At 34.2% G+C, this 27,180-nt stretch overlaps 1 protein-coding gene across 1 annotated transcript in view; it reads left to right on the top strand.

Annotated features, from left to right (window-relative positions):
* The window catches only part of LOC106465501 (serine/threonine-protein kinase 32B-like), an 85,955-nt gene extending 63,502 nt beyond the window's left edge, over window positions 1–22,453 (top strand). The window contains exons 7-12 of the mRNA XM_013925727.2: window positions 9,947–10,050; window positions 11,797–11,913; window positions 13,713–13,838; window positions 14,834–14,971; window positions 16,485–16,552; window positions 21,871–22,453. Of these exons, the coding sequence (XP_013781181.1) occupies window positions 9,947–10,050; window positions 11,797–11,913; window positions 13,713–13,838; window positions 14,834–14,971; window positions 16,485–16,552; window positions 21,871–21,943 (626 nt within the window). The 3' untranslated portion in view covers window positions 21,944–22,453. The remainder of the gene's footprint in view (window positions 1–9,946; window positions 10,051–11,796; window positions 11,914–13,712; window positions 13,839–14,833; window positions 14,972–16,484; window positions 16,553–21,870) is intronic.
* The last annotated feature ends 4,727 nt before the right edge of the window (window positions 22,454–27,180 follow it).

The raw sequence follows: 27,180 nt of genomic DNA, 5'->3' as shown, positions 1-27,180 counted from the left end.
TGTAATAAAGCACGTTTATAGGTGTCTAATTATCTATACACACAATAAAGTAAGTACACCATTTTCTCGAAAGTCACTAGACTTTTAAATTATCAGAATTTAACATTACTGCACACACTCAATGCATTCAAGCACAAGTCTACATTTCTAATTATTTAACCGCAGTAGAACTAACAAATAACTGCTGAACTATCCTTTGAAAGGGAAAGACCCTTTGAATTACGGTAAAAACAGTTATTCAAGGTTTATCGATTGTTTGTATAAACGTACACTTCAGTTGAATAGATTCGATAAAGATAATTATTTACGATTTCACTTTGACTAATTACAGAGCGACTTATAACAAAAATAATGTCAGCGAAGTATGTTAAAACCTAATTCTTTTCATCATATCGGGAAATAGTTTGTTAATCATAATGAGAGTCTTTCAACTCTAGACCCTTGTTGTAACTACACACTATTAATTATAAGAAAAGAGTCCTTCAGCACCAGAAACTTATTGTAACTACACACTATTCATGATACTGAGTGAGTACTTCAGCACCAGACCATTGTGTAACTACACGCTATTAATGGTATGGAGGTAGTCTATCAGCACCAGAAACCTTGTCGTAATTACACGCTATTAACAATACCTAGTGAGTCCTTTTGCACCATACCCTTGTTGTAACTACACACTATTTAACAATACCTAGTGAGTCCTTCTGCACCAGACCCTTGTTGTAACTACACACTATTTACGATCCTGAGAGAGTCGTTATGCTCCAGAACCTTGTCGTAACTACACACTATTAATGACACTGAGTGAGTTATTCAGCACCAAACTCTTGTCGTAACTGCACGCTATTAATGATACTGAGAGAATCTCTCAGCACAAGACTCTCTGTTGTAACTGTACGCTATTAATAATTCTAAGAGTCCTTCAGCTCTAGACCCTTGTCATAACTACACACTATTAATAATACCAAGAGAATCCTTCAGCAACAGAGCTTTGTCGTAACTACATACTGTTAATGTTACGAGTGATTCTTTCAGCACCAAACCTTTGTCGTAACTACATGCTGATAATACTACTGAGAGAGTTTTCAGCATCAGACCCTTATCGTAACTACACATTAATAATGATACTGGGGAGTCCTTCAGCTCCAGAGCCTTGTCGTAATTACACATTATTAATGATACGGAGAGAGTCTTTGAGCTCTAAAGCCTTGTCGTAACTACACTCTGTTAATACTACTGAGAGAGTGCAAATCTATCTGTTAGCATTTACATGTTGCCACCTAATCAACAGCACCCACTATCAACTCTAATCAATCTATCAATTCGTTAATTGCAACAGTTTTGTACAGTGCATCTGTATTACATATTACATCACGTGACGGAACGTCGTATTGGAAGCTATTTAGGAAGTCTTCTCGGTGTTAAAATATTTGCTTGGAAACACGATAAGTTAGATAAAAGCTAATTATTTGTAGCATATAGTTACAACAAGTCTCTGGCACTCAATGACTTTCTCAGTATTATTAATAACTTGTAATTATAACAAGGCTATGGAGTTGAAAGACTCTCTCAGTATCATTAAGAGCGTGTAGTTATGAAAAGGGTCTGGTGCTGAAAAACTCTCTCAGTAGTATTAACAGGATGTAGTTACGACAAGGCTCTGGTGCTGAAAGTTGAAGGGGTTCAACTGTTGTCATGACTATCCATTACATTAGAGATCTGGCCATTCTTTATTGCAGCGTAATTTGGCGTAGCAGGTTCTTTCTATGCGCAGCATACACCGTACAATATCAGCATTATCTCTTACATCTTCATAAGAATGTGGCCAGTAGAATCGCCTCTGTAAATGGACCATGGTGAATGGAATTTCCTGGTTCTTTCTGATTCTCTTATCATATAATGAATGAAAAATCTCAAGTCTTGGAATCCTTGAGACCACTAGCTATGCTACAAAAATATCTCCACCCCTACAACGACTGTTGTCTCATCCTTTGTTCTTTTAATTGCTCGAGAGTATGAGGTTTCTCGCCATGTTTTCAACATTGTGATGGTCACACCTTTGCTGGTTATACAGCAATAAGCATCTGAATTATTCAAAGCCTTTTAACTGCCATTTCCAAAGTTTTTTATTAGTTAACTCTGATAGTCAGTTATTCACAGCAATTTCTTTTATCTTTAAAGCAACTATAACTGTTAAAGTGGCTTCACGTCTGAACAAGAAATTTTACAAATGACTTGGTCTCACGTTATTGACACAGGGAGAAACATTTATATATGTTAGTCCCAACTGATTATATTGCCAAGTGGGCTGAAACGTATCCACTTGTTGATACATCATCGTTCTCTGTAGCTTACAATGTACATTTTGCTTTGGAGCTCCAAAAGAAATCAATAGAGATAGATCAAAGGGTGAATTTTAATAATTAACTGATTGTCAGTTTGTGTCATTTACTAGTGGTGGTGAAAATACGTAAGTTACCAAGTTATTCTCAGTTCAATAATTTGGTTGAGCGAGCAAATTCTAAACTGAATATTTGTCAAGTTTGTAAGGTTCGAGCTGTATGATTGGAATGATCAGTCAGTTATGACAACAATTTATCGGCTGCTATCAGGGCTTGTTGACGTTTGGCTGGGAAGATACAATCACCAAAGATTTAATGGCGGATCCTATCCTACTGTGTACACTCCAGAATAGTCACGTGGATATTTTGAATGGTTGTGAATCACGATTGCTGCCATATATTAATTTATATTGCAAGAATTGTCAAAAGCTGCTTTACAACATAAAACGGCTTGAATGTAGTGAGTGACGGATTATAGGTTAATGTGTGCTTAAAGTATAAAAGCTTTTCAAGTATAGTTGGATTGAACTGTATCTTGTGCTTTAATAGCTTCAGCTGTAGAACTCTGAATTTCAGCACTCGTGTAACGCATGAAAGTGCATAAACAGGTAATAAACCGAAGCCGCGTATCTCTCTGGTTGAGGATGAGCATAAAAGCAACTTCAGATAATGTAGAGGGAAATGTTGCAACCACTTATCTGGTTGGGTATGAAAAAATTAGACTCTTTAGAAGAATGGTCGCAGTGATGTTGTAAAGCTAAGAAATCCAATTATTATAATATGAAGCTGGACATCTATGATATATATGTGTGCATTTTGTTTACTGTTAGTTGAATCAGTGTATGTATTTTGCTCAATTTTTAATTGAGTCATGTTGTGTATTTTATCCATTGTTAGTTGAGTCAGTATATGTATTTTGCCCATTGTTAGTTGAGTCAGCGTATGTTTTTATCCATTGTTAGTTGAGTCAGCGTATGTATTTTACCCACTGTTAGTTGAGTCAATGTGTGTATTTTGTCTACTGTTAGTTGAATCAGCGTATGTATTTTCTCTACTGTTAGTTGAGTCAGTGTTTTCATAACTATACATCCTAGTGTTCACTATGGTATACCATATATACAACTAATTTCACTGCAAAGATAGTAAAAAGAAAATATGAAGCATTATGTGCTATGGGTTTTGTTTTATGATGAAATCTTTATTAAAAGTTAGTGAAAAGATTTGGTTTAAATTCACCAGATATAACAGAAGAAAAAAACATTTCAGTGGTTTAAGACGTGATTTTTCCAATATCAAATGCTAGTGTTGTTTAGTTTCTGAAAACCAATATAAGTTTTGGAGAATATTATGAAACACAAAAGGAAACATATTGGTAAATGAATCGAAGATGTGTTCAGTTTATTATATAAAAACAGACAGTGAAAAAAAAGTTGAATTTAGCTGTGCACAACTTGTTCTATTCAGTTTTATTATCCAATTAAATGTTTTCTAACTGGTGTAAGCAGGACCAACAAAAACATTAGCTAGTGTAATGTTTGTATAAGTTTGAAAACTGTTGTTGATGACATGTTATGTCACTGACAAACCAGTAAACAGCATAGTAAATTTGGTTGGGCAGATAATTTATTGTACATTCAAGCGAACAGACGAAAGATCGTTCTGCAGGAAAATGAAGCATAGTTTCTGTTTAGTAGAAGATCTGAAGTGAGTTTTGTATTACGTGATACCTCGGCAGAGTCATAAAGTAGGCAGGAAAAATATCTCTCTCTTCATCCATGTTAGTCAGTTTATTTGTTATTGTGGAGAATGACTACTGTACTTTTTTGTCATTTGTTTATTATGCTGGTATACAATGTGACTGTTTCGAGTTTTGAGTGGTTACAGAGCCTCTGTTTTAGTGTTCAATCGCATATGTTCGCCATATGCTGAATACTGGACTTCAGACTTACCCCATATATAAATAACTATTACTGCCTCTCCAACTCCTTGACCAAGAAAGAACTATTTATTTTGACTTTATTCACTTTTCATCAAACTATCAACAAATACCTTGTTCTGTGGGTTAACTCGTAACATATACAAGACGGGTAAAATCAAATTGCACAATTTAGAGAAGATTAAGAAGGGAAACTAGAATGGTGTACAACTTGCACGACCAATACAATAACTGAGATGGAAGTCGGCATAAATCCATTAACAATGATATTGCCACCATTAATACTGCCAAAGATTGAGTTAAAGAAATATTTTCTTCTCCAGATGTCTTCCAAGAATAATGGGAGCTCCCAGCAATGGTAGTGATGTTGTACTGACAGCTGTTGTAGAAAGTAACAAGTGCAGTGCCTGCAACCACTGTTATTACACTGGCGAGTGTCTTCAGATAAAACTAGCTGCACGAATTATGGATGCCCATCTACAAAGTTCCAGGCGAGATGATTACTGTCATCACACTGGTGAGTGTCTCCAGATGAAGCCATCTACATGGATTATGGATGTTCACTTACAACGTTCCAGGTGAGATGGTCACTGTCATCATTCTAGAAAGTGTCTCTAGATGAAGCCAGCTGCATATATTATGGATGTCTACTTACAGGGTTCTAGATGAGATGGTCACTGTCATCATTCTAGAAAGTGTCTTTAGATGAAGCCAGCTGCATATATTATGGATGTCTACTTACAGGGTTCTAGATGAGATGGTCACTGTCATCATTCTAGCAAGTGTCTCTAGATGAAGCCAGCTGCATATATTATGGATGTCTACTTACAGGGTTCTAGGTGAGATGATATCATAGAGTTGGCGTGTGGAGTTACTTGTTGGTACACCACCAAGTGAAGAAACCAAAAATTATATAAAGAACCTTTGGTGGAGCTACGATTAAGAAGTTGAGTGAAAATGTATACCCCAGGAAACAAGGCTAGCTAGGAAACAGAAAACTTATTGAACTTATCTTTTTCTTTCTTGGTAGTATTCCATTCCATACCATACATACACTGACCACTCTTACTAAATATTCTTCCACACAATCCAAATATTTAACTATTTCCTTTATCCAGTTTAAAGATTTATGCCCTCATTGCCGAAATTACTAGATTATACACGATAATCGCTTATGGGGAGGGATAAAATAATATAAACCTTTCTTTGACCAAAGACCTTGAAGTTATCCTAGCACAGAAACACTACTTAAACTAATTATGTTAATTCTTATAGCTTTATGTCTTCATTCTTGAACGAACATAACTATAAACAAAGTTTCTGAGTGAAGTCATGATGGGCCTGAAATGGATTTTTGATATGCACATTTATTCATTGGCTTCATGAAGTTTTACCTTGTTTCATGGCAGAGTTTCTAACCTATTTTAAATGACGTATTCATAACATCTTCAACTTTTACTCTTCCTAATTTTTAACTCGAACAGCTCTCGTCATCCTGTACACTATAAACTTCACTTATTCACACTCTTATCTTACATCTGACTCCTGCTATGCACCCTTTGTTAAACATTCTATAGCTTATTCCCAGTTTGTGCGTCATCACAACAGTTTGTTTGTTTGTAGATAAGCACAAAGCTACACAATGGGCTATCTGTGCTCTGCCCACCACGGGTATCGAAACCCGGTTTCTAGCGTTTTAAGTCCGCATACATACCGCTGTACCACTGGAGGGCCATCACAACAGAGTCCATCAATTTCTTTGTCGTCCATTGTTACCCTAACTTTCCATTTGAACATCTTTTGATAAATCCAAGCTTTTGTCACGCAAACCATTCTTGAAAGAGTTCAAAAATCTTCTTATCGTCCTTCCTTAACATCGCTCTATTTTGTTTTAAATGTCAACAGCCATATTTTATAATTTCGACATCCTTCAAAGTAATACCACTTGTGTCTGAGAAATTCAGCGACAAACCCGTTTTTGCATTAACATTCTAGAAGGATCCAATGTTCAGTAATACCTATTGTCCCTGGTTTCTTTCTTTGTGTTACTTGTAACCGCACTGATAACAAGATTTCTCTTAATGTTAATTTCACCGTAGAGCAAGTATTCACTGTATGTCTAAATCAGTTGTTTACTGCGTATTCTGCAGCTTGAGTAATTTACTCTATCTGGACTTGTTCGCATCATGACAAGTGAACGTTTGCGTGAGCATCGTCGTCATACTTACTCTACAGCTTGAATTATCCTGTATTTCGCTACTTATGCTGCTTTTTCCCGCGTTTCTTCTAATAGCTCTACGTTTTGTTCTCCGATTTATTTAATACACGAAATAACACATGGAGAGTAAAATGCATTAGCTGGCGTAATAGTAATACTCGTATGGTGTTACATCATAAAAAAACGGATAAAAATTGTAATTGCATCATTCTCTATTGGATCAATGTGTGGTGTCAGTAAAAAGATTGTATAATCGCTTTGCAAGGATAACTTCTGGTACGCTTCCTAGGACCAGTTGTTATATAACATAACGCAATTGTTACAACTAGAAATATGACCTGCGCTTTTTATTACGCTAATGACAAAATGTCTCTACAAGTATAACATTTTGTTCTTCAATACAACTGAAATGAGATCTTCTTTCAGAATTGTCGCGTAGAGCTACACAAGGGCTATCTGGGTATCCGCTTCTTTTGTTTAACTGACAGACAATAGGGAGCGCAGCTAGTCAACATACCCACCGCCAACTCTTATAGTGCACCCATGACCCCGAAGGGCTGAGCATGTTTTTGTGGCAATGAGACATAAACCATGTACCATCGGATTTACAGTCCAGATTTACACTGACCACAGAGCCTCGTTCAACCCCGAAAATGAGAAATGAAATATACGTTGTTTACCGTGTTAATGCCAGTCAGTCTAAGATAACCGCTTTGATAGTGAACGGTTGTATATTACTACTTGTACACATTTTGTGATTCTAAACTTACACACACGAAGCGTAGCCTTTGTGGTAATATATTTTACATACCATGCAAATGCAAAAGACATTACTAATATTTTAAGCTTTTCTTTGCAGTCGGTGACTATGGTAATCAATTTATCTAGCATGAGAATAAAAACTAAACAAATAAAGTTCTTTTGCCCAAAATACTTGCTATCGGTTTTTAAAACACAAACACTGACGCAAGAAGACCCACCACGCCTCAGTAATATCAATCTTGTTTATTACCTCACGTGAGTACATTATCTGCAAGTAAAAGGCTAGGGAAAAACTTTTCTTTCCAAGCAAATTTAATCTAAATAAATAGAAGCCAATTTTTGGTTACTTTCTTTCTTTCATTTATTAATTGTTTGTTTGTTTTGCATTTCGCGCAAAGCTACACGAGGGCTATCTGCGCTAGCTGTCCCTAATTTAACAGTGTAAGACTAGAGAAAGGCAGCTAGTCATCACCACCCACCGCCAACTCTTGGGCTACTCTTTTACAGCGAATATTGGGATTGACCGTCACATTATAACGCCCCCACGGCTGAAAGGGCGAGCATGTTTGGTGGGACGGGGATTCGAACCCGCGACCCTCATTTATTAATGATGAGAAATAATGAGTCCTTTCGCTGTGTTGCGTACTTTGATGTGTTTCAATAATGGCATTGTATTGGTCGTTAGAAAAAATAACACAGAGTATTATAACCATCAATGCAACACATACTATTTAGGGAGGAACCTACTAATTAATTAATCAATTCAAACATACAATAACAGAACGTTTTACAGCTGAAAAATTCTGATTTTAATTATTACAGCGTTTCCCCACATAATATAGTATCATCACTAGATAACAATTACATTCAGTAAAACAGTTTGAATTTCAGAGAAGTTACAAATCCCTGATGGTGAAGACAAATTTTGTAGATGACGTTAGATAATTTTTTTTTTATTAAAATGAGGTGGATGAAATATTAACACAGACATATTGGAGTTCCTGGGTATTTACTTAGATTTGGGTTTGATGACTTTATTAATAAATAATGCTTCAGTTATTTTTATTCTTTGTTAATGAGCATTTGTGTGGTTTCTTTGGGGTTTTCAAAAACGTGTGAGGGTCCTTTAAGATGTCCGTTAAGTCTGATGTTCATTTCTTTCCCAGATTCTTCAATATAAAAGTGTTTGCAAGATTTGAATTTGATTTTGTATACGACTCCGTTGTTTTTATTTTCAGTGGGGTAATTATCAGAGATAAAGTTCTTGGTTTTAATTCCTAAACTTCGTAACATTAGTGTGCTTATTTCGATGTTGTGTTTTTTCAAGAGTCGTTTCTAAAATCTATTTATTTGATGTTTTCGACGGAAGGAACTGTTTTCACCTTTTAGATTTGTTTCGTGTTGATGTTGTTTTTTGTGTATGTGTGTTTTTGTTTGTTTGGCTGTGTCGATTATTCTTGTAAAGACTTCTTCCGGATAGTGTTTTTTCATCAATGAAGATTTCAGACGTTCTTTTTTATTTCAGCGTCTAAATTGCTTGCAAAGCATATATTAAAGACTATTTGAATAATACACTTCGGAGGTCATAGTTTCTGTTATATGGGATGAGCATATTTCCAATTAAGGTATTATTCTGAGTTTGTTACCTTTTTATGGACTTGAGTCTCAAATTCTGATTGTTTTCTTATGATGTAGACGTTTAAAAACTTCATAAATAATTTTTTTCATTTTCAGTTTTAAAATGGATGTTGGGATGTATGTTGTTAATGTGGTTTAAGAAATTTTTTCTTCTTCGTCAGAGTTGAAATCGCAGAAAACATCATCGACGTATCTTAATAAATGTGAAAAATTTCTGAAATCTTCATTCAGAAAAACAACATCAAACAAACAAAAGATACAAATCTTAAAGATAAAAATAATTTCAGCTTTATCTCCACTGCAGTTCCTTACGTCGAACACGTCAGCAAATATCTGATTGGATTATGGAAACGACTCGTGAAGAAACACAACATTGAAATAAATACACCAATCCTATTAAAATCAAGATCGTTATTACTAACAATTACCTCACTGTAAGAACAACAGAGTCATCTATAAAATCAAATGCAAATATTGCAAACACTTTTATATCCGAGAAACCGGAAGAGAAATGAACATCATTATAGGACATCTTATAGGATACTTACAAGTTTTTGAAAACATCAAAGAAACCAAACAAATCATGACTAAAAACAAGGCTGCTTTGAACAAAATACTTAAGGATTAGTAATAATTCAAGCCCAAATTTTCAGTTTTTAGGAAAACTTCCGTGTAGTATTTCTTTTCATAATCTAACATTTTAGTAAGGTTTGTTAGATATTAAACACCTACATTTAAAGTTTGAAAAACTACGCATGATGTGTTGTTATGAAAAAGTTCTCTAAATATTTTATCACTGAGAAACAGTTTTTATTCCTGTGCAATTTTGATAATGTTTATAAAGATACAAAGCCTTAAAAATTTGATAGGCTTTTTTTGTGTGTGGGGTAGACATTCTAAATCAAAAGACAAAATATTTTTTAATCAGTTGGAAAAGTTTTGCATGGATGATGTTATATCAGAAAAACAATGCACTACCACAACTCAGTAATTTGCTAACAATTTGAAGAACCAACAAATTGAGTTACATGTAATCATCATGTCTTGCAGCGCCCGAAGTATTCGATTGTGCATTAGACAAGTGCCCGGGCTACACATTTCCAGCAGACTGGTGGTCACTGGGAGTCTGTTGTTACGAGATGTTATGTGGAGCGGTAAGTGCTGTTCTGAAGATTACATTTTCTTGATTCTTGTTGAAGTAAGGAAAGACTCATCAATATATTTAGGAAAAATATAACAAAAAAGAAAAACACTATAAAACTGCTTTAAAGATAGCTGGAAGAGCGTTAGTAAGAAAACTTTATAATATAAGAGAGAGGGGTAAAATATTGTACATTTTAGAGCTGAACACAGAAAGGCAGAAAAACTAAATACAATTATTACAATGCACGCTATTTTGTCTATCTACTCGTTACTTCCTTCCACTCTTGTGGTTCGTGCATCACTAAAATCGGCCAAGATAGTAAACTCGGCCTTGGTTTTATTACTGAACACAGAAAGGCAGAAAAACTAAATACAATTATTACAATGCACGCTATTTTGTCTTTCTACTCGTTACTTCCTTCCACTCTTGTGCACATTTGGGGTTAGATATTGAGGTTGAAAGAAAAAATTATTTTTTTTGTTTCTCTCATTTCCACCATGCCTACTTTTCGTACCTCCCTTAAAGTGCTGAATAACCGCCTGTAGGACAGGTATGTCTGCTAATAAGATATAAAAAACAACAACATAACATTCATTGCATAACAATAAAACCTACTGTACTCGAATATCAACAAATGACAGGAAAAACCGAACAAGAAAGTTTATTTTCCGCAATCTAATAAACCGCTTTTAATTTAAGTTTAATACTCATTCCATGTACTTGTAATCATATTTAAAAAAGAAGAAGATACTTTAGATATATGAAATAAACATGAATTCAGATAGAACAGATATAATTACTCCCTGTGAAGTATTAAAAATATTCAGAACACAAAATGTTTATGCATACCACTAGATAAAGACTTATATAACTAAATTCACAGCTAAATCTAAAGTATAGAGATATTTTTCTTAGTTTATTTGTTTGTGATTAAGCACAAAGCTACACAATGAGCTATCTGTGCTCTGCCCACCACGGGTATCGAAAAACAATTTCTAGCGTTGTAAGTTCGCAGACATACCGTTGTGCCACTGGGGAGGGGGACTTTTTCTTAGTAAAGTCCATAGCAAATAATATATTTTAACCCACTTTATATTTAGTAATCGAAGAAATTCATCTTTCAAGAATATTTTGTTCTAAGTTAACTTTCGTTAGGGATTATATTATTAATATTAATTAATCTCATATTATAAACGGTATCTGGCCGCAAAAACAAGGGATAACACTTAATATAATTCGAGTTTTCAGACTATCTCGCTGCAATTAGTGGTAGAGAAGCATTGTTGTTTAATGGAAAACTCATTTTTAGCATATTTCTACATTAGCATCTGTTTATCAGTAACAATATATAGTAATAATAACTTGATTAATACCCTCCTTTATAAAGCATTTTAAAACTAAAAAAAAAATATGATATTCTATAACCTGAGCTCTTTCGAAAGGTGGACCTTTCTTCTCCAGGGGCAAACAGTTTGTCCTGAAGAAGAAATGTCCACCTTCGAAAGCGCTCGGGTTATAGAATATCGCATTTTTTGTACTTAATTGACTTCTCGAACCTACGTGTTTTTCTAACATCGTGCATTTTAAAGCTTTATGGTTGTCCTGCTTATCTTACGAAAATGTATTTAGAATTACCTACATTTCTTACCGTATGTGTTTATTTATGGGATACGAAAAAGAAAAAAGTTGAACATTTTAACTTTACAAAAAAATCACTGATAACACAGCCTAACATATCTCTGTTGTTGTTCCATAGCGGCCATACGATATTCACTCTAATACATCTTTGGAGCAGATCCACAATTTATTCCTCTTCACAGAACTTCAGTTTCCTTGCCCAATCAGTGAAGGAATGGGAGATCTGATAAGAAAGGCAAGTTACAGTTTTATCCCTTGAGAGAAATAAACAAGAAATGAAATAAACTTTTATCCACAAATACCCTAGCGAAATCACAGCCAAGGGAGAAGCAGTATCAGTCCAAGCATATGAAGATATAATTCCCTACTCACTGGAAAATGATATGTTGGATGACGTTGTGGCTAATTAAGAGGATATTTCAATATTCAAAATCTGAAAATTTAATCGAAACTTAGTTGTGTTGGTGGTTGGGGAGGATTACATTGGCTGAATGTGACTAATAACTCACGCCACCTAGCGGACTGTCTGATAGAAAATCTTAATAAATATTTATACGTACGCCATGATCCGTGAATACTTAACAGATAGTTTTTGAGACATTTATGTTGGGTATTTGTGATATAAGACGATGTAAATATCTACTTATTAGTTAAGATATCTGTTTTATAAACAGAGTTTGAGGAAAGGGGTAAGTTTAACAAAGTCTAGGCTAGAGTTAAATGATCACTGAAATTTGGAGCGTTAAAATTCATTAACGGATTATAGATTTCTATAATTACTTGCAACGTTTTAAATATAATCCCATTTTTATGTGAAGTTGCAAAGCATAAAGTATATAAGGGAATATCTACAGTGCTCCTAGGTACGGTGTAAAAGTTAATGTGGTAAATATTTTCAGATAATTTGGTTTGGTTAAAATAATAAATTTGTTATTCTTTTCGTCGATTCTGCTATTATAATCTATCTTTCTTTAAGCACTATTGTTGCTATATTCAATAATAGTTATATAAAATTCATTATTATTGTTGTTATTTACCACAAAGCCCCCCAGTGGCACAGCGGTATGTCTGCGGACTTATAACGCTAGAAACCGGGTTTCGATACCCGTGGTGGGCAGAGCACAGATAGCCTATTGTGTAGCTTTGTGCTTAATTCCAAACAAACAAACAAACAAACAAATTTATTATAACAATGATAAAACATTAAAAACGACAAAGAAACAATCCAATGATAACAACCTGATTACTATGATTATCACAGCAATAAGTAGCACCAGCTATTGATAGATAGTTGCCCTTGAAACACTGATACGTTTAAAGGTTTAAATTGTCAGAATACACACCAATATGCGATTTATCATACGACTGAATACTACTAACCTTAGAATAATAAATCGGAATATTTAATAATTGCAGTAACCTTATAGATATGCAATGGTTAATTGGATGGAAATATATCATTCACCAATCACTCCAGTGACGAGACTGAAAATTCTTATTGTGAGAAAATTGTAGCAAGTGGAGCTATTGCTCGCGAAAGCTGAGTTCATGTTTCAGTTCTTTTTTTTTTTCAAGAAAGTATCAGTCCAAGCATATGAAAATATAATCTACCTACTCAGTGGAAAATGATACGTTGGATAGCGTTGTTGCTAATGAAAAGGGTCTTTCATTATGCTCTACCAGTGATTAAAAATCTGAAAATTAAATCGAATATTTACAAATATATTTTCTGAATTATTTAAATTATAAACAAAAAATCAAGAGTACCAAAATATTTAGTTTGTTACGAGGAAAATGAGTTTTATATATTTTCAGCGGGTGACCCCTTACTTAAGAACTGGTGGAAAAGTAAAAACTAGAGACCACCTTTGGAAAACGTTAGAGCTTAGAACATTTCCATTAAATTCCAACATGATGAAAATTTTTGCCATGAAGATATTTCTCAATTAATGGTTTTTGTGGTTGTTGTTTTGGTTAGTTGATTGTTTGTATTAAAATAAATCAAAATTTATTTAAGGTTGTTTTGTTTTTTAGCTGTTGACTGTGGATAACTTCAACCGAATTAATACGTTAGAACATATGAAAAAACATAGTCACCTAACATCAGTCAATTTTAGCGCTATCTATGAAAAGAAAGTTACACCTACGTTTATACCATCGGTAAGTATTAATACCTCCGTAACTTTCTCAAAGTTACAAAGCAAGTAGATAACAGGGAACTCGACAATAATCCCTAGCATAGATCCTTAAAAACAAATGATGTTTAGTTACTTAAAGTTATTCTTGTTATTTAAAACACTTAGTTCTACTAGAGAGTGTCACAATACTACTAGCTTTTTCAAAGTAGTATTAGTGTTGTTAAGCACATAAAGAGCTAGTTGTGCACTGTCCTCCGTGGTATCGAAACCCTTTTTCTGGCGTTGTAAACCCTCAGTCTTACAGCTGAAACACCGGGGGGAGGGGGGAACTCCTTTTTTTTTGTAAGTCTATTTATTGGAACCAAGTATACCAATGATGAACGTGAAGAGAAAAAAAAACAAATACATTGGAATAAAGTAGTAACCGAAGATAATTATTTAGTTCATGAACTTTTAAGTTTAAAAGTTTATAAATACTAATTCACGACTTTTAATTGCAGCAGTTCTTGTGGATTGTTTCTTTATTTTGTACAAGTATAAACGTGCACAATGGGCTATTTGCGCTTTGCCCACTGCAGGAATCGAGTCCTGAAATATAGGGTTATAAGCTCTCAAGCTTACCACTGAGTCACCGGTGGCGTCTTCGTGGACTTAGCACCTCAAAATAACACTACTGATTTGTAAATTGGTTTAAACTTGGAATGTATTTATGAACTAGTTTTACTTGTTATTTAATAATTGTAAACTTTCAAATGAAAATTAACTGAAAATTCATACATCTTTTTAAGTGGGGAGGGGGAGGCTGCCGCTAAAGATAATTAATGAAGATATATAGATTTTATTTTATAATCAATCTGAATTAAGTTAAAGTCAAGAGTAAGACACATTTCTAACAGATATACAAAGCTTAAAGCACGGTGAACTCTATGTTTCGTTGAGGAGATTTCAATTAAATTTATTTGAAACGATGCTGAATTTAGAAACACGAATTTAACGCTTTATCTTATTTTTAATAAGAAAGATCAACTGAATTGCGACCCCACGTTTGAACTAGAAGAGATGATTATTGAATCGAAACCTCTTCACAAGAAAAAGAAGCGTCTATCTAAGCGGAGCTCGCGGAGAGATCCGGAGGGTAGCTCGTTCAGTGACGAGGTAAGGCGATGAAACCATGAGCAGCTTAATGTTTTGAATTACCTCATGTTGTTGTTAACGTTATGCTGCTTAAGAACAAAACACCAAACTTTTTCTCGAAATCTTTCCTAACAAAGCAGTAGTATGCTCTTTATTAAGAATGCTTTAGTTAATCAACAAAATAATTATAGATCATTAAAGAAGAGAAAGGTCATTACTAGGTTAATTTACCTAAAATATACACATGGTTTTTACAATCTCAAGAACATGCAAGTTACGATTCAACATTTCAAGCAGAATTATCACATTGAAAATGTATATTTTTCTTACTTCCCACTTTTAATAAAAAGAGTGATAACAGAGTTGCAATCAAATCTGAGAACAACAACAACAAATAAGTAATGGTGTAACTTATATGGAATATAGAAACGTTATCAGTGCTACGCTGTCCAACCGTTACTAGGATTTTGATACGCCTGAAATGTTAATCATCACGAACTGAAAATGCTGATGAAAAATTCAGCCCAGTGATCCTCACAAAAATTAGACTCTTTCAAAAGGCAAGTTAGAAATATTTTTGGGAGCGCTAAGGAAACTAAAGTCATTTTCAGTAAGTCGTCGGTTTGTTTTCTGTCAGTCGGTATATTTACTGTCACTTGGTTTGTTTTCTGTCAGTCGGTATGTTTACTGTCAGTCGGTTTGTTTTCTGTCAGTCGGTATGTTTACTGTCAATTGTTTTGTTTTCTGTCAGTCGGTATGTTTACTAGCAGTCGGTATGTTTACTATCAGTTGGTTTGTTTTCTGTCAGTCGGTATGTTTTCTGTCAGTCGGTTTGTTTTCTGTCAGTCGGTATGTTTACTGTCAATTGTTTTGTTTTCTGTCAGTCGGTATGTTTACTAGCAGTCGGTATGTTTACTATCAGTCGGTATGTTTTATGTCAGTCGGTATGTTTTCTGTCAGTGGTTTAATAAAATATCTAAATACGGAGTAAAGATACTTTTTTTCTTCTAGAAAATATGCACTGATTTTTATTATGAAATGGAATTCAATCATAAATTTCCATTTAATTCGCACAATGAACATTATAGAAACATTAAAGTCGATTATTTTCCAGTGGGTTTGCGATCACGTATTCTAGCACGGTTATTGCATTATTAAATTCTAAATGTATAAAGTTTGATGTATTTCCTTCTTTCTCCTGAGCAGGAAATGTACATCTGATATCGTACTTTGATCTGTTTGAGATGGTTTTATAATTACACTACGGAAAATAGTCGACTAATTAATGTCACTCAACTTGATCTTTGATCTTTTCCGTTTACTGGGGTTTACGTACCATAGGTAATACAATACCAAGTTTAATCATTTCATTTTATGTTCCCTGTACATTGGAACTTGAGTAGACGAGAACTCATTTTTCATGGTAGAAAAATAAAACGGTTTTCACTATAAAATTCCCATATGTTTCTAACAAAAGTACAAGAAATCAAAATTTCTACAAAATATATTCATTTCTAATGTTTTAATTTTTCAGGAAGCCGGTCCATTTCAAGTCTCTCTTTCTTCCATCCAAGAGCAGTTTAGAGTGTATAATAGAGAAAAGTAAGTTTTTCGTTTTCTTACGCCTAATTCTTTTTGCGCCATTTTTCTTTATAAAAAAAAGCCTGTTGTTATTAATAAAACTTTATCATATCAAGTGTAATAATAACACATTATTATTATTTATATTTATTTATTTTAATTATGTAAACGTTTTAATTATGATAATTTTGCACTGCTAGCTTATTTCTAAATAAAATAATATTTCGAGAATTTCTAAATAAAACCTTAATAGATTTCACTATGTGCTTCCCCATAGCTGTTTATGTAGCTTCTTCTGGGTAGTACAAATTACTAGACTTCATAATGTAAAATACTGGAAAAAGATGTAGCTCTTATATCCGGATTTCATTTTTTATGACTCACAGTATAAGTGTCGATTTTTAATATCGCTGCAAGTGAGTTTCTAATATTTAATATTTTTATTATTCCGAAACACTTAAAACATATACCAACTTAAATGCGTTTAAATTCAGTCTTACTTTGTTTATAACAGCACAGTACGATAACATGTAGGCACAGTTCAGTCATACTACATTTATAGTAATACGATAACATGTAGGCACAGTTTAGTCATACTGCATTTATAGTAATACGATAACATGTAGGCACAGTTCAGTCATACTGCATTTATAGTAATACGATAACATGTAGGCACAGTTCAGTCATACTGCATTTATAGTAATACGATAACATGTAGGCACAGTTCAGTCATACTGCATTTATAGTAATACGATAACATGTAGGCACAGTTCAGTCATACTGCATTTATAGTAATGCGATAACATTGCGTTCTTATGTTTATAATTGTATGTGGTCTTTAAAGCACAGTTTAATCGTACAGTTTTTACAGCGACCTGCTAACTTTTAAATCAGTTATATCTTGAAGCGCTTGTAATGAGGTTTTTAAGTACATCTCGTGTTCATATAGAAATGTCTTAATAGTTTTGGAATTGTTTACTTTTTTTGATTAGATGAAGCAGAATGTTTAGAAAATATATAGATTTTATTCTTTTAAAACAATATCATTCTTGTGTGTTATTTAATATCAACATTGTGTTGCTTAATTACTCTGAAATGAGTAGTACTTTGAGACTTTATTACTGGATTCATTTTACACCACCCAGAAAATCATTTTTATATTTCAATGCTTTGAAATACGGTTCACATGTGTCAAACTCTCTTAAATGCAGCAATGCTGGATCTAGGATTTTAACCAGGGATGTTAAAAAATATATAAAACTTTAAATTTAAAGCTTACATTCGCGGAACTTCCAAGCACGTGGTTCTGCTTTTGAAACTAAATAGTATTATTTAAAAGAGTCACTTAATTAAAGACATATTATGAAGTTTCTATATAAAACAAGTTATCGTCCAACTAATTTCTATTGGTTTTTTGAAGTGCAATGTTTTCTTCTATTTAGTCCTCTATATGGTCAGGCGTGGCTTGTGGTTAGTATGCTAAACTGTGAATCCGAGAGTCCATGGCTCACATATCTTCGCCACGAAAATATACTTCGCACATTGTGGCCGTGGACCCATTATAACAGTTATGTTCACGTCCAGTTATTCAACTATTAAAGACCTGGCCCGGTTCTAAATCGATCAAGAAAACCAGTTTGACATGTATCATTTTAGTGCTTCAAGTTTTTCCAAAGTATAAGAAGATTCCCAATTTGTGATCTAGTCAACAAACACTTCTAGTTTGAACTATAACAAATTATTGTAAAAGATCACCAGAAATAACCATACCTCATTTCTAAAGGCCTGGCATAGCCTAATGGTCAGGACACCTAACTCGTAGTCTGCAGGTCGCGGGTTCGAATCCCCTTCTCTGAACATGCTCGCCCTTTCAGCCGTAGTCCATCCCACTATTCGTTAGTAAAAATATAGCCCAAGCTGGTGGATGGTGTTGACTAGCTGCCTTCTGAAGATGTGATAAGGCTTGCTCTATTATCTTATTCAAGTGGTCCATGTGAAAGGATAAATGATTCATTAGCATATCGCTTCAAGGACGAGGTTATGTAAGTCAGATCAACTAGAGCATTTACATCTTTTTCAGTTGGCAGTGGAACTACACTCAATTAAAGTCGTGGTTGAACAGCTCCAGGAGTTGTGGGATTTTCAAATAAAATGATATAGAACTATATACTCCCTCTGATAGAGGTGTAGAAAAGCTCAAACAATTACAGTGTTGTAAACAAATTATTGCATTACCCAATGTTTTCAAACGTTTTCTTGGTTCTTGTAATTTTTTACAAGAGTGTACGTTGTGGAAGTGTCAGAACTAGTGTAAAATGGTTATGGACACTCATATTTCAGTCATCCAAATACATATATGCATCTTAATCAACAAACAAACCGTGATAAACGTATTACAGCAGATGATCAACAAATACTTGGCATATACAAAAATATTCTCTCAGTAAGAAAATCTACATTTAAAGACCACGTCACTAATGTAATTGACAAAAAGTGGTCACAGAGTCCGTTTCTCGCTTTAATATTTGGTTGATCACCCTCTGACTTTGATAACTGCTTGATATCGCCGTTGCATAGAAAGCACGAGAGACTGAATATATACACTAGTGAGTTGATGATGTCACACGAGGATTAGGACTTCCTGCAGTTCCAAGGTGCTTCTCGGATTCTTCTCTTGCACTATGTTGCCCATTACTTTCCAGCACTTTTCAATAGAGCTGAGATCTGGACTGTTGCCTGGCCAGCGTAATGTCTTTATTCTCTACCTTCGAAGATAGTCATTCACCTGAAGCAATGTAATAAAACCTAAGTTGTCTTTTCAATACACGTAAAGTGACATTTCCTCTTTATTTCAAGTCTACTGCATAGAGTGCATGAATATTACCAAACTTTCTAGTCTTGTGGCGTGGAATGTCCATTGGTCAGATTCACTGAAATGATCCCAAATTGTCAACTGTAATCGAGACTCGATGATCTTGATGTACTTTTCGGTACTTACAGTACCTTTCACCAAATGCAGACATATCACACCCTGGCCAGAGATACATCCCCACATCACCAGACTCTGCAGATGTTTCACAGTTGCATTCTAACAAGCAGGATGAAAATCTTCTCCACATTGACGTCCTACAAAGTACTTCCCATGTGAACCATGCAGGTTGAGCTTTGATTCGTCCGAGAAGATTACTTTGTTCCACATTGTCAGCAGACTCTTTGGCCAAGTTAAACCTCATCTTTCTCAGCTTGTTGGTAAGGAAGGGTTTATATCTCGGCCATCTTTTTGAGTGACTGGCTAAACACAGGTGAGACCAGATAGAGCGCACGGTGGCAGTCACCCTTGAGGTTTCCTGCTATTTATTTTGATATGTGGACAACAGTCGACGATTCTGAAGGTTCAGCTGTTTCAGAACACGATCGTCAACTGCTACAGAAGCGTTTTTTCCACCTCTACCCTTCCGCTGCTCCACACAGCCAGTCTCTCTGTGTCTTTGCACCAGCAACTCACAGAAGACTGATTATATTTAATTCTTTCTTTGCTTAAAGAAACAATGACTTTTTCATGGAGTTAACTCGCAACACTTGGCCATGGTAGCATCACACACACATGTTGTAATATGTAAACTTTTAAACTGACTCTCAGTAAGAACCTCTATGTATAGCCAAACGGCTGATGCAATTCTTAGACAGCCTATAAATCTGCTTATGTAATAATTAGACAGTATTGCATCATCCATGAAACACATTTGCACCTATATGCATTAGAGCTTCAAAACATACAATGATTCCAAAGAAAAATGTGATAAAATTCGATGATGCTTTAAATTTCTCCACCACTATAATTAGAAAGTTATGAACTCAGGATGGAAGAAGTAAACAACAAGACAGAAAAACTTCTGACATGTCTAATCCAATAGAAGGTGTTTCTTTGTTTCTTATCAAGCACAAAGCTACACAAATATTTACTGAGTATCGAAATCCAACAGAAGGAAACCATTATCAAGTACAATAATATTAATTTCCTAAAAATTCTACCTTTTCTTGGCGTAACTAATGCGATAAACTTTATAATTTGTCATACATATGTTCTACTGACGATTACTTTAGTTGAAATTGTTTTAGAAACTTAATTACATGTTTTATTTTGTTATACTGAACTCTTTTTTTTTATGTATGTGTGTATGAAAACTAGTTGATTTATGGATTTACGACAGTATTATAATTTTCTATTATTTCTTCAACCTTAAAAAATCGAGGTGATCACCCATCATTATCGTTTAATTTATCTTAGTGATTTATTCAGTTGTAATAATTAAAAATCTCTAGAACTGGTTGGTTAGTTGTTGTTAAAAATCGAGGTGATCACCCATCATTATCGTTTAATTTATCTTAGTGATTTATTCAGTTGTAATAATTAAAAATCTCAAGAACTGGTTGGTTAGTTGTTGTTAAGCGCAAAGTTACACAATGGGCTAACTGTGCTCTGCCCACCAGCCAATTTTTAGCGTCGTAAGCCTACAAACTTACTGCTGAGCTACTAAGGAGTATTTACAAGATATTCTTACTTTTTCAGTTCACAGAGTGGAATTCCTTGTACTAATTTTGTTGTTGTAATTATAACTAACTGTGTAATCTTCTGTGGAAAAACATCAAAGGAAATTATCCACCCTCTTTAAATAGGCTAAAAGCTTTTTAATGATTTGTTATTTTTCAATTTTTAACTTCCAAAGTGAATACGTCAACATTATTATATCCAGTTAAATGATAGTACAGCATGAACATACCTTTGAAACGTTTTTTAACAGTGAAGAATACTTGACTTGGTTAGAGTCCACCTTTTTATTTACCGCAGTTGTAATCATTCCCACAAAAAATAATTAGAGAGTTAAAAAAACAACTGCTAAGTTTTTTATATTTCCATAATTTCAGGAATCTTGTAATTTTTACTTAGGTGTTCAGGCTTAGACAGGTATTGTATTTAACTTAAACAATGTTAAATGTGTGGTCGGGAAAATGTAGAATAAATAAAGAATATTATATTTAAAGTCTTGGCTAGTCCCCCCCCCCCCCCCCAGTGATACAGCGGTATGTCTGCGGACTTACAATGCTATAAGCTGGGTTTCGATATCCTTGGTGGGCAGAGCACAGATAGCCGTTTGTGTAGCTTTGCGCTTAATTACAAACAAACAAACTTGGCTGGTTAAATATTCAAGATATTAGATCTTCATTTATAATAGTTTAATTCTACGTTCCTCTTGTTTAAAGTGTTTTGTAAAATAAATGCATACTTTCAACTAATGGAAAATTTGTTAAATTTTGACTTCTTTTTCTGTTTGTGGTAGAGAACTTCAAAAACAGATGTGTAAACAGCGTGAGGTAGAATGGGAAGCCGAACTCCAAAGAGCCATGAGTTGACTCATTGTGAAGTTCTAAGCAACAAAAAAGCACGTCCAAAAAAGATTCCAGTTGAATTCCTGTGCCAATATATATATACTGTATATACTTAATTAAGTACCTTCTCCTTAGTTTTTAAACCGTGAGTGGAAATATAGAAACAGTTCAATCACTCTTGATGAATATAAAAAAAAAGACGAAAAAGTTATTAATGCTCTCATACATAATCACAGACAACAATTGAAATTAGTCACAATAAAATTGAGCATGTATTTGTTAAATCTTATAGTTACGGTAATATATAAACAAGTAAAAAAACGGCTATGTCATCAAGTTTATGTTTTGTGAAATACATTTTCCATGTATGTAACACAACATTTGTAAAGTTTGTTTTTGATGTTTAGGATTATTTATATTATATATATATATACGATAATATCACTGAATTTCTATCTGCACAATTCATGTAGTTGTACTTGTCTTTATTCCTTTGCACTATTTAAGGAAACTTTAAATTAACGAGAAAACAAGGAAGTGTGTAGATTGAAACCCTTCAGATTTTGTTGTTGTTAAATGTTCTCTAATATAATTGAAGCATGCACGATATCGGTTGTATAAGTGACATTCGGTGATAAATAGATTACCAAAGATATTGATATCTACACTAATTTTCATTGCTGTGTTTAACAAACTAAGTTAATAATAACAAATGAAAACTAAGATACGCTCAGTTATTCACCAACAACCTGAAAACTAGAATATAATTGAAATATACCCCAGTATCTAGCATACGAACCCTAAAAATCAGATTGGTCAACTACCATTGTCGGTTAACTTCCTCAGGAGTCTTAGTGCCGTATTCAGTAGTTATCCTTAGGAATCTGTAAGAAATTTTTACAAATTTCAGTTCGTATAGTGGAATGCCGAGTTCTAATTTCACTGTTGTGATTATGAATAATTGTACAAATTTCTCTGTGAAAACCAACGCAAATTACCGATATTCTTTGGGTAGGAAAATTTTGAGAAAAGAAAACACATTTATAACGCAATAAAAAGTTTATAATATGCATGTTTTAACGTTTCTCTGATAGGAAAACAACCAGATGTTTTATTATTTTTGTATGCTTTGTTACACATTCAAATAAGTCTTTCAGCGCGTTTCATTACATATCTCATTTTCTTTTCTTTAAGTGGGAGGTATCTTGTTACATTGTTTACAGTATCTGTCGTATTGATTCAGTTTTACACTTCATTCATGTTGATTCAAGACTTTTGAGAAAAGAAGCTTTCCTTGGTAGTATCGAAACATTTAAATTGTTGTTGTTTCTTAATTCATACAAAACGAAACCTTCCTTTACGTTTTAATGTCTATAACATATTTTAAACTTAACAGAGAGAACTTTTGACATTCTGCTTTCTGTACGTCTTTTCGAATTTTTATAATTTATCCCTGAGATGAAAAACATGTCTAACAGGCATGATCAATAAGATCGTCTACGTCTTTAATTCCATCTTTTATCCCCCATTGGTTAATATAAAGGATTATCAATATATTTGTGGTATGCTAACGCTTATTAAGTATTTTTCATTTTAGTTAATTAATTAGGAGAACATTTAATGTTATGCTCTCTTTGTCTGGAACATGGTTCAACAAGCTCTTCAAAAGCAACTGTTAGTCCATAAAAAGCGTTATTAAGGTCACCCTCCAGTAAAAGCGCAGTCTATTATCAAGTACATTAGACTACTTTGAGTGTTGTTGTTTTTTTTCTTTCAGTAACATTAGTTTCACTTTATATCGTGTTTGGCCTTCTTTATTTTCAAACTCAGAAAGACTCGGAATTTTCAGATTCAACTCTATGATATATTCCCTGAGCTTTCGTCCTATTATTTGTGGCTACTACTTGAAAGGTAAATCAGTAAACCAGCGAATACCAGAGATTGTATATTAAGGGAAAATTTAGGTTTTATGGCCACAGGATTTGTTTTGTGAAGTTATCAGTTTTCTTGACGAGTGTATTTTACTGTGCTATTTTAAGCTTTTATCTGGGTTAAGTTTATATATCTTCAGACAAGAAAATGGCACTTCCACAAGTAGAAAGATTTAAAACCAAGAGGAAAACACCATTACTGGGCAAAAATGGCAGTCTCAAAGAGTAGTTGGAGCTCGTAGAAGTCCTCTTCTGGACCATGAAACATTACTAATAATGTAAGTACTGCTGTACATTCGGTAGACGAACTGCTGGTGTACCCAGAACTAATGATCGAGTTTCCTCTTGGGGATCATTCTCAGTATACAGGTTTTTAATGGTCATCGTGGTTACATGGGATCTGGTGAGTCCAAGATTGAACAGGACTTCTAGGCATTTCCCAATAAGCCTTTGCCCTCCAACTCTGGTCGTTGACATCCAAAACCAACTGAAAGAGACGTGAAAGCACTGATGAGGAACTCATCTGCCAGCCCATGCTATTCTGCCGAGAGGTGAGACAATGGACACAGAATTATGTAGATAATGATCCATGGGAAATTCATGATCCTCCCTATGATCAAAAGCATGTTGTAGGTGCGACCATCAGTCATGAAGAAACGTGGGATGGTGCAGAGCCTATGGATATACTTACAACAGTGACTCAATGTTTTGTTGCCTAGGAACAAAGATATAAATGTACGGTCCCTGAGCAGGCTTACTACACTTTATCCCCAACATTTAGGACGTTTCAGCCAAGATTTAATCGAAACTCCATGCGAGAAAGGCTGGTACTGTCATGCAAGTCTCTGGAGTGAGATCAAGCATATTTTAACATATGTTTAAGAGTAAAGTTAAAAAACATTTAGACTATTTCTTGACGTGTTTCAAAAAGTAACTGCTTAGAATGGATAGATGCTAAGTTTGGATGGACTGACTCTTGATTGATCACTTGAGTCAACCTGATGGAGAACTGAGCTATTTATTCAAGATTTGAAAAAATTATCCCACACAGAACTTGGCTACTTATGTGTATCATTTACATCTACATGATGGTATCTACACTATGGCATCTACAAAGCTTGAAGATATCTTCATAGATAAGTTCATTGAAAGGCTACCAAGTGAAGTGATTCGCCCTCAACTGGATGTGAGAAACATTCTCACACTGTTTGGGTCAGTGTCTCTGATAACTAGACTCGAAATTGATAGCTTTGTACAGATTGAAATAGAGGGAAAACCCCACAGAGACGACTGATGTGATTGTACCACATCTACTCCTAAAGTGCCTGTATTACACTGAGTTCGTGTTCTGCCAAGAGTTGATAGCCATCGACATATCTTGGTCAATGTGATACTACCTCAGTTGACACCGGTGAATACGTAGGATTTTCTTGATCCTTTCATGATGTTTGTGCCACAGTGGATTCTGATGGTGTCTCTGTTTACATGTCACTCTGAAGGTGTGTCCAAAGCATATGCTTTTATTGTGAGTTGATGGGTTACTGTAGAGTGAACTGCCTATATGGACAAAAACTCCTCATTACACCCGACTGCTCTGCAGATGCAAGAGGGTCATTAGCAAAATACGTCTGATGCTGCTCTACTTTCTGAAAACTAGCAGAACCCAAGTTGCGTCTGGCCACTGACTTGAGGGAGTCGTGTATATACGAGCTGCTTCCACAACACATTCATTCAATCGTCACGTATTAGAAGCAACTGTAAAATTAAACTGCTATTAATGCTATTTCCTATGAATACATACCGGATGGAAACTACGCTGCAGAGATACTTTCAAGATGCTCGATGGTCAGATAAAGCATGACTGGACGTGACAACACGGACAGTAAAAACGTGGTGAGTCTCAAAATCGGTTTAATATAACATACTCAACCTCTAGTCATTTCATTTTTGTAAAACAGGTAATGTAGTACCACTTTTCATTTAAATAATAAAGGGTTACCATACTCCTGCTCTCCTGTGATAAAACATACTGGCTGTATCAGTGAGATTACATTTTTCCTCTCTAGATCATTATAAAGTCAAGCACGTACATTCATGGGCGGCGGAATCGGGGAAAGAATGTACCCTCCTTCCAAATTTGACCTGATAACTTAGTGACACTTTCAATGGGGAATAAAGATTTGTGTATAATTAACAGGGAAGTAGCAAACAAAAAATAAGATACCCCTAGCTGTCGATTATTCTCAAATTTACATCTATTCCGCTGCCTATACATTCAATGACGTCCTCGCGTTAGCCTGTGAAATATTCTTGTTTTCAAATATCCACGTTGAAATTAAACTAGGCAGGCATTTTTGTTAATATATATAACATATTTTATTGAAGTATATAGCTACTTCCTCAACATAAATTTTTTGTTAATATATATAACATATTTTATTGAAGTATATAGCTACTTCCTCAACAGAAATTTTTTGTTAATATATATATCACATATTTTATTGAAGTATATAGCTACTTCCTCAACAGACATTTTTTGTTAATATATATAACATATTTTATTGAAGTATATAGCTACTTCCTCAACAGAAATTTTTTGTTAATATATATCACATATTTTATTGAAGTATATAGCTACTTCCTGAACAGAAATTTTTTGTTAATATATATAACGTATTTTATTGAAGTATATAGCTACTTCCTCAACAGAAATTTTCGTATGTAAAATAAAAATACGTTAAATCATAAGTTAAAATAGGAAGTTGCGAAGATAAACACATTACAAAATGGGCGGCGTTTCTTTTCAAGTTTACGTATACTTCAGAAAGCCTTCATTTTTGTTTAACTCACCAGTTAATTTTTGATTTTGTATTTCAAAAACATTTGTGACCTTTCATACATACGTTTTCTAAAACAAATAAATTTTAATAATATCTGACTTTAGATATTTAAAATGCCTTAGAACAAACTACCTAAATGCAACACAGAAAGTTGAAACAAACTGCTGAAAAAGTAATTGGTTCTGTGCCAGGCATATATTAACGTACAACCAGAACATTTGGGGTTGACACTGATATATGGTAACACAGATAACCCTTTTCAACCTCCGTTACGTGTCTGAAACACTTGTTAAAGCAAAGGGGTTATAGTACACGAGGAAAGGTAGTTAGTATAGAATCATGCGTATTTAGGAAACTGGTTTCAGTAATCCTGTATCAATGTGTTTAATTTCTTTGCTAAAAGTGTTCGTTTCTTTTTTCGTGAAATAAAACGTAACAAATATTGTTTCACTATGAATTCGGTATTTTAGTAAACGAGCACTGTTTAGTT

This window comes from Limulus polyphemus, unplaced genomic scaffold, assembly GCF_000517525.1.
Source record: "Limulus polyphemus unplaced genomic scaffold, Limulus_polyphemus-2.1.2 Scaffold1964, whole genome shotgun sequence".
Classification (NCBI taxonomy): Eukaryota; Metazoa; Arthropoda; class Merostomata; order Xiphosura; family Limulidae; genus Limulus; species Limulus polyphemus.
Note: the sequence above shows the minus strand (reverse complement) of the source record. Positions and strands in the feature narration are given on the sequence as shown.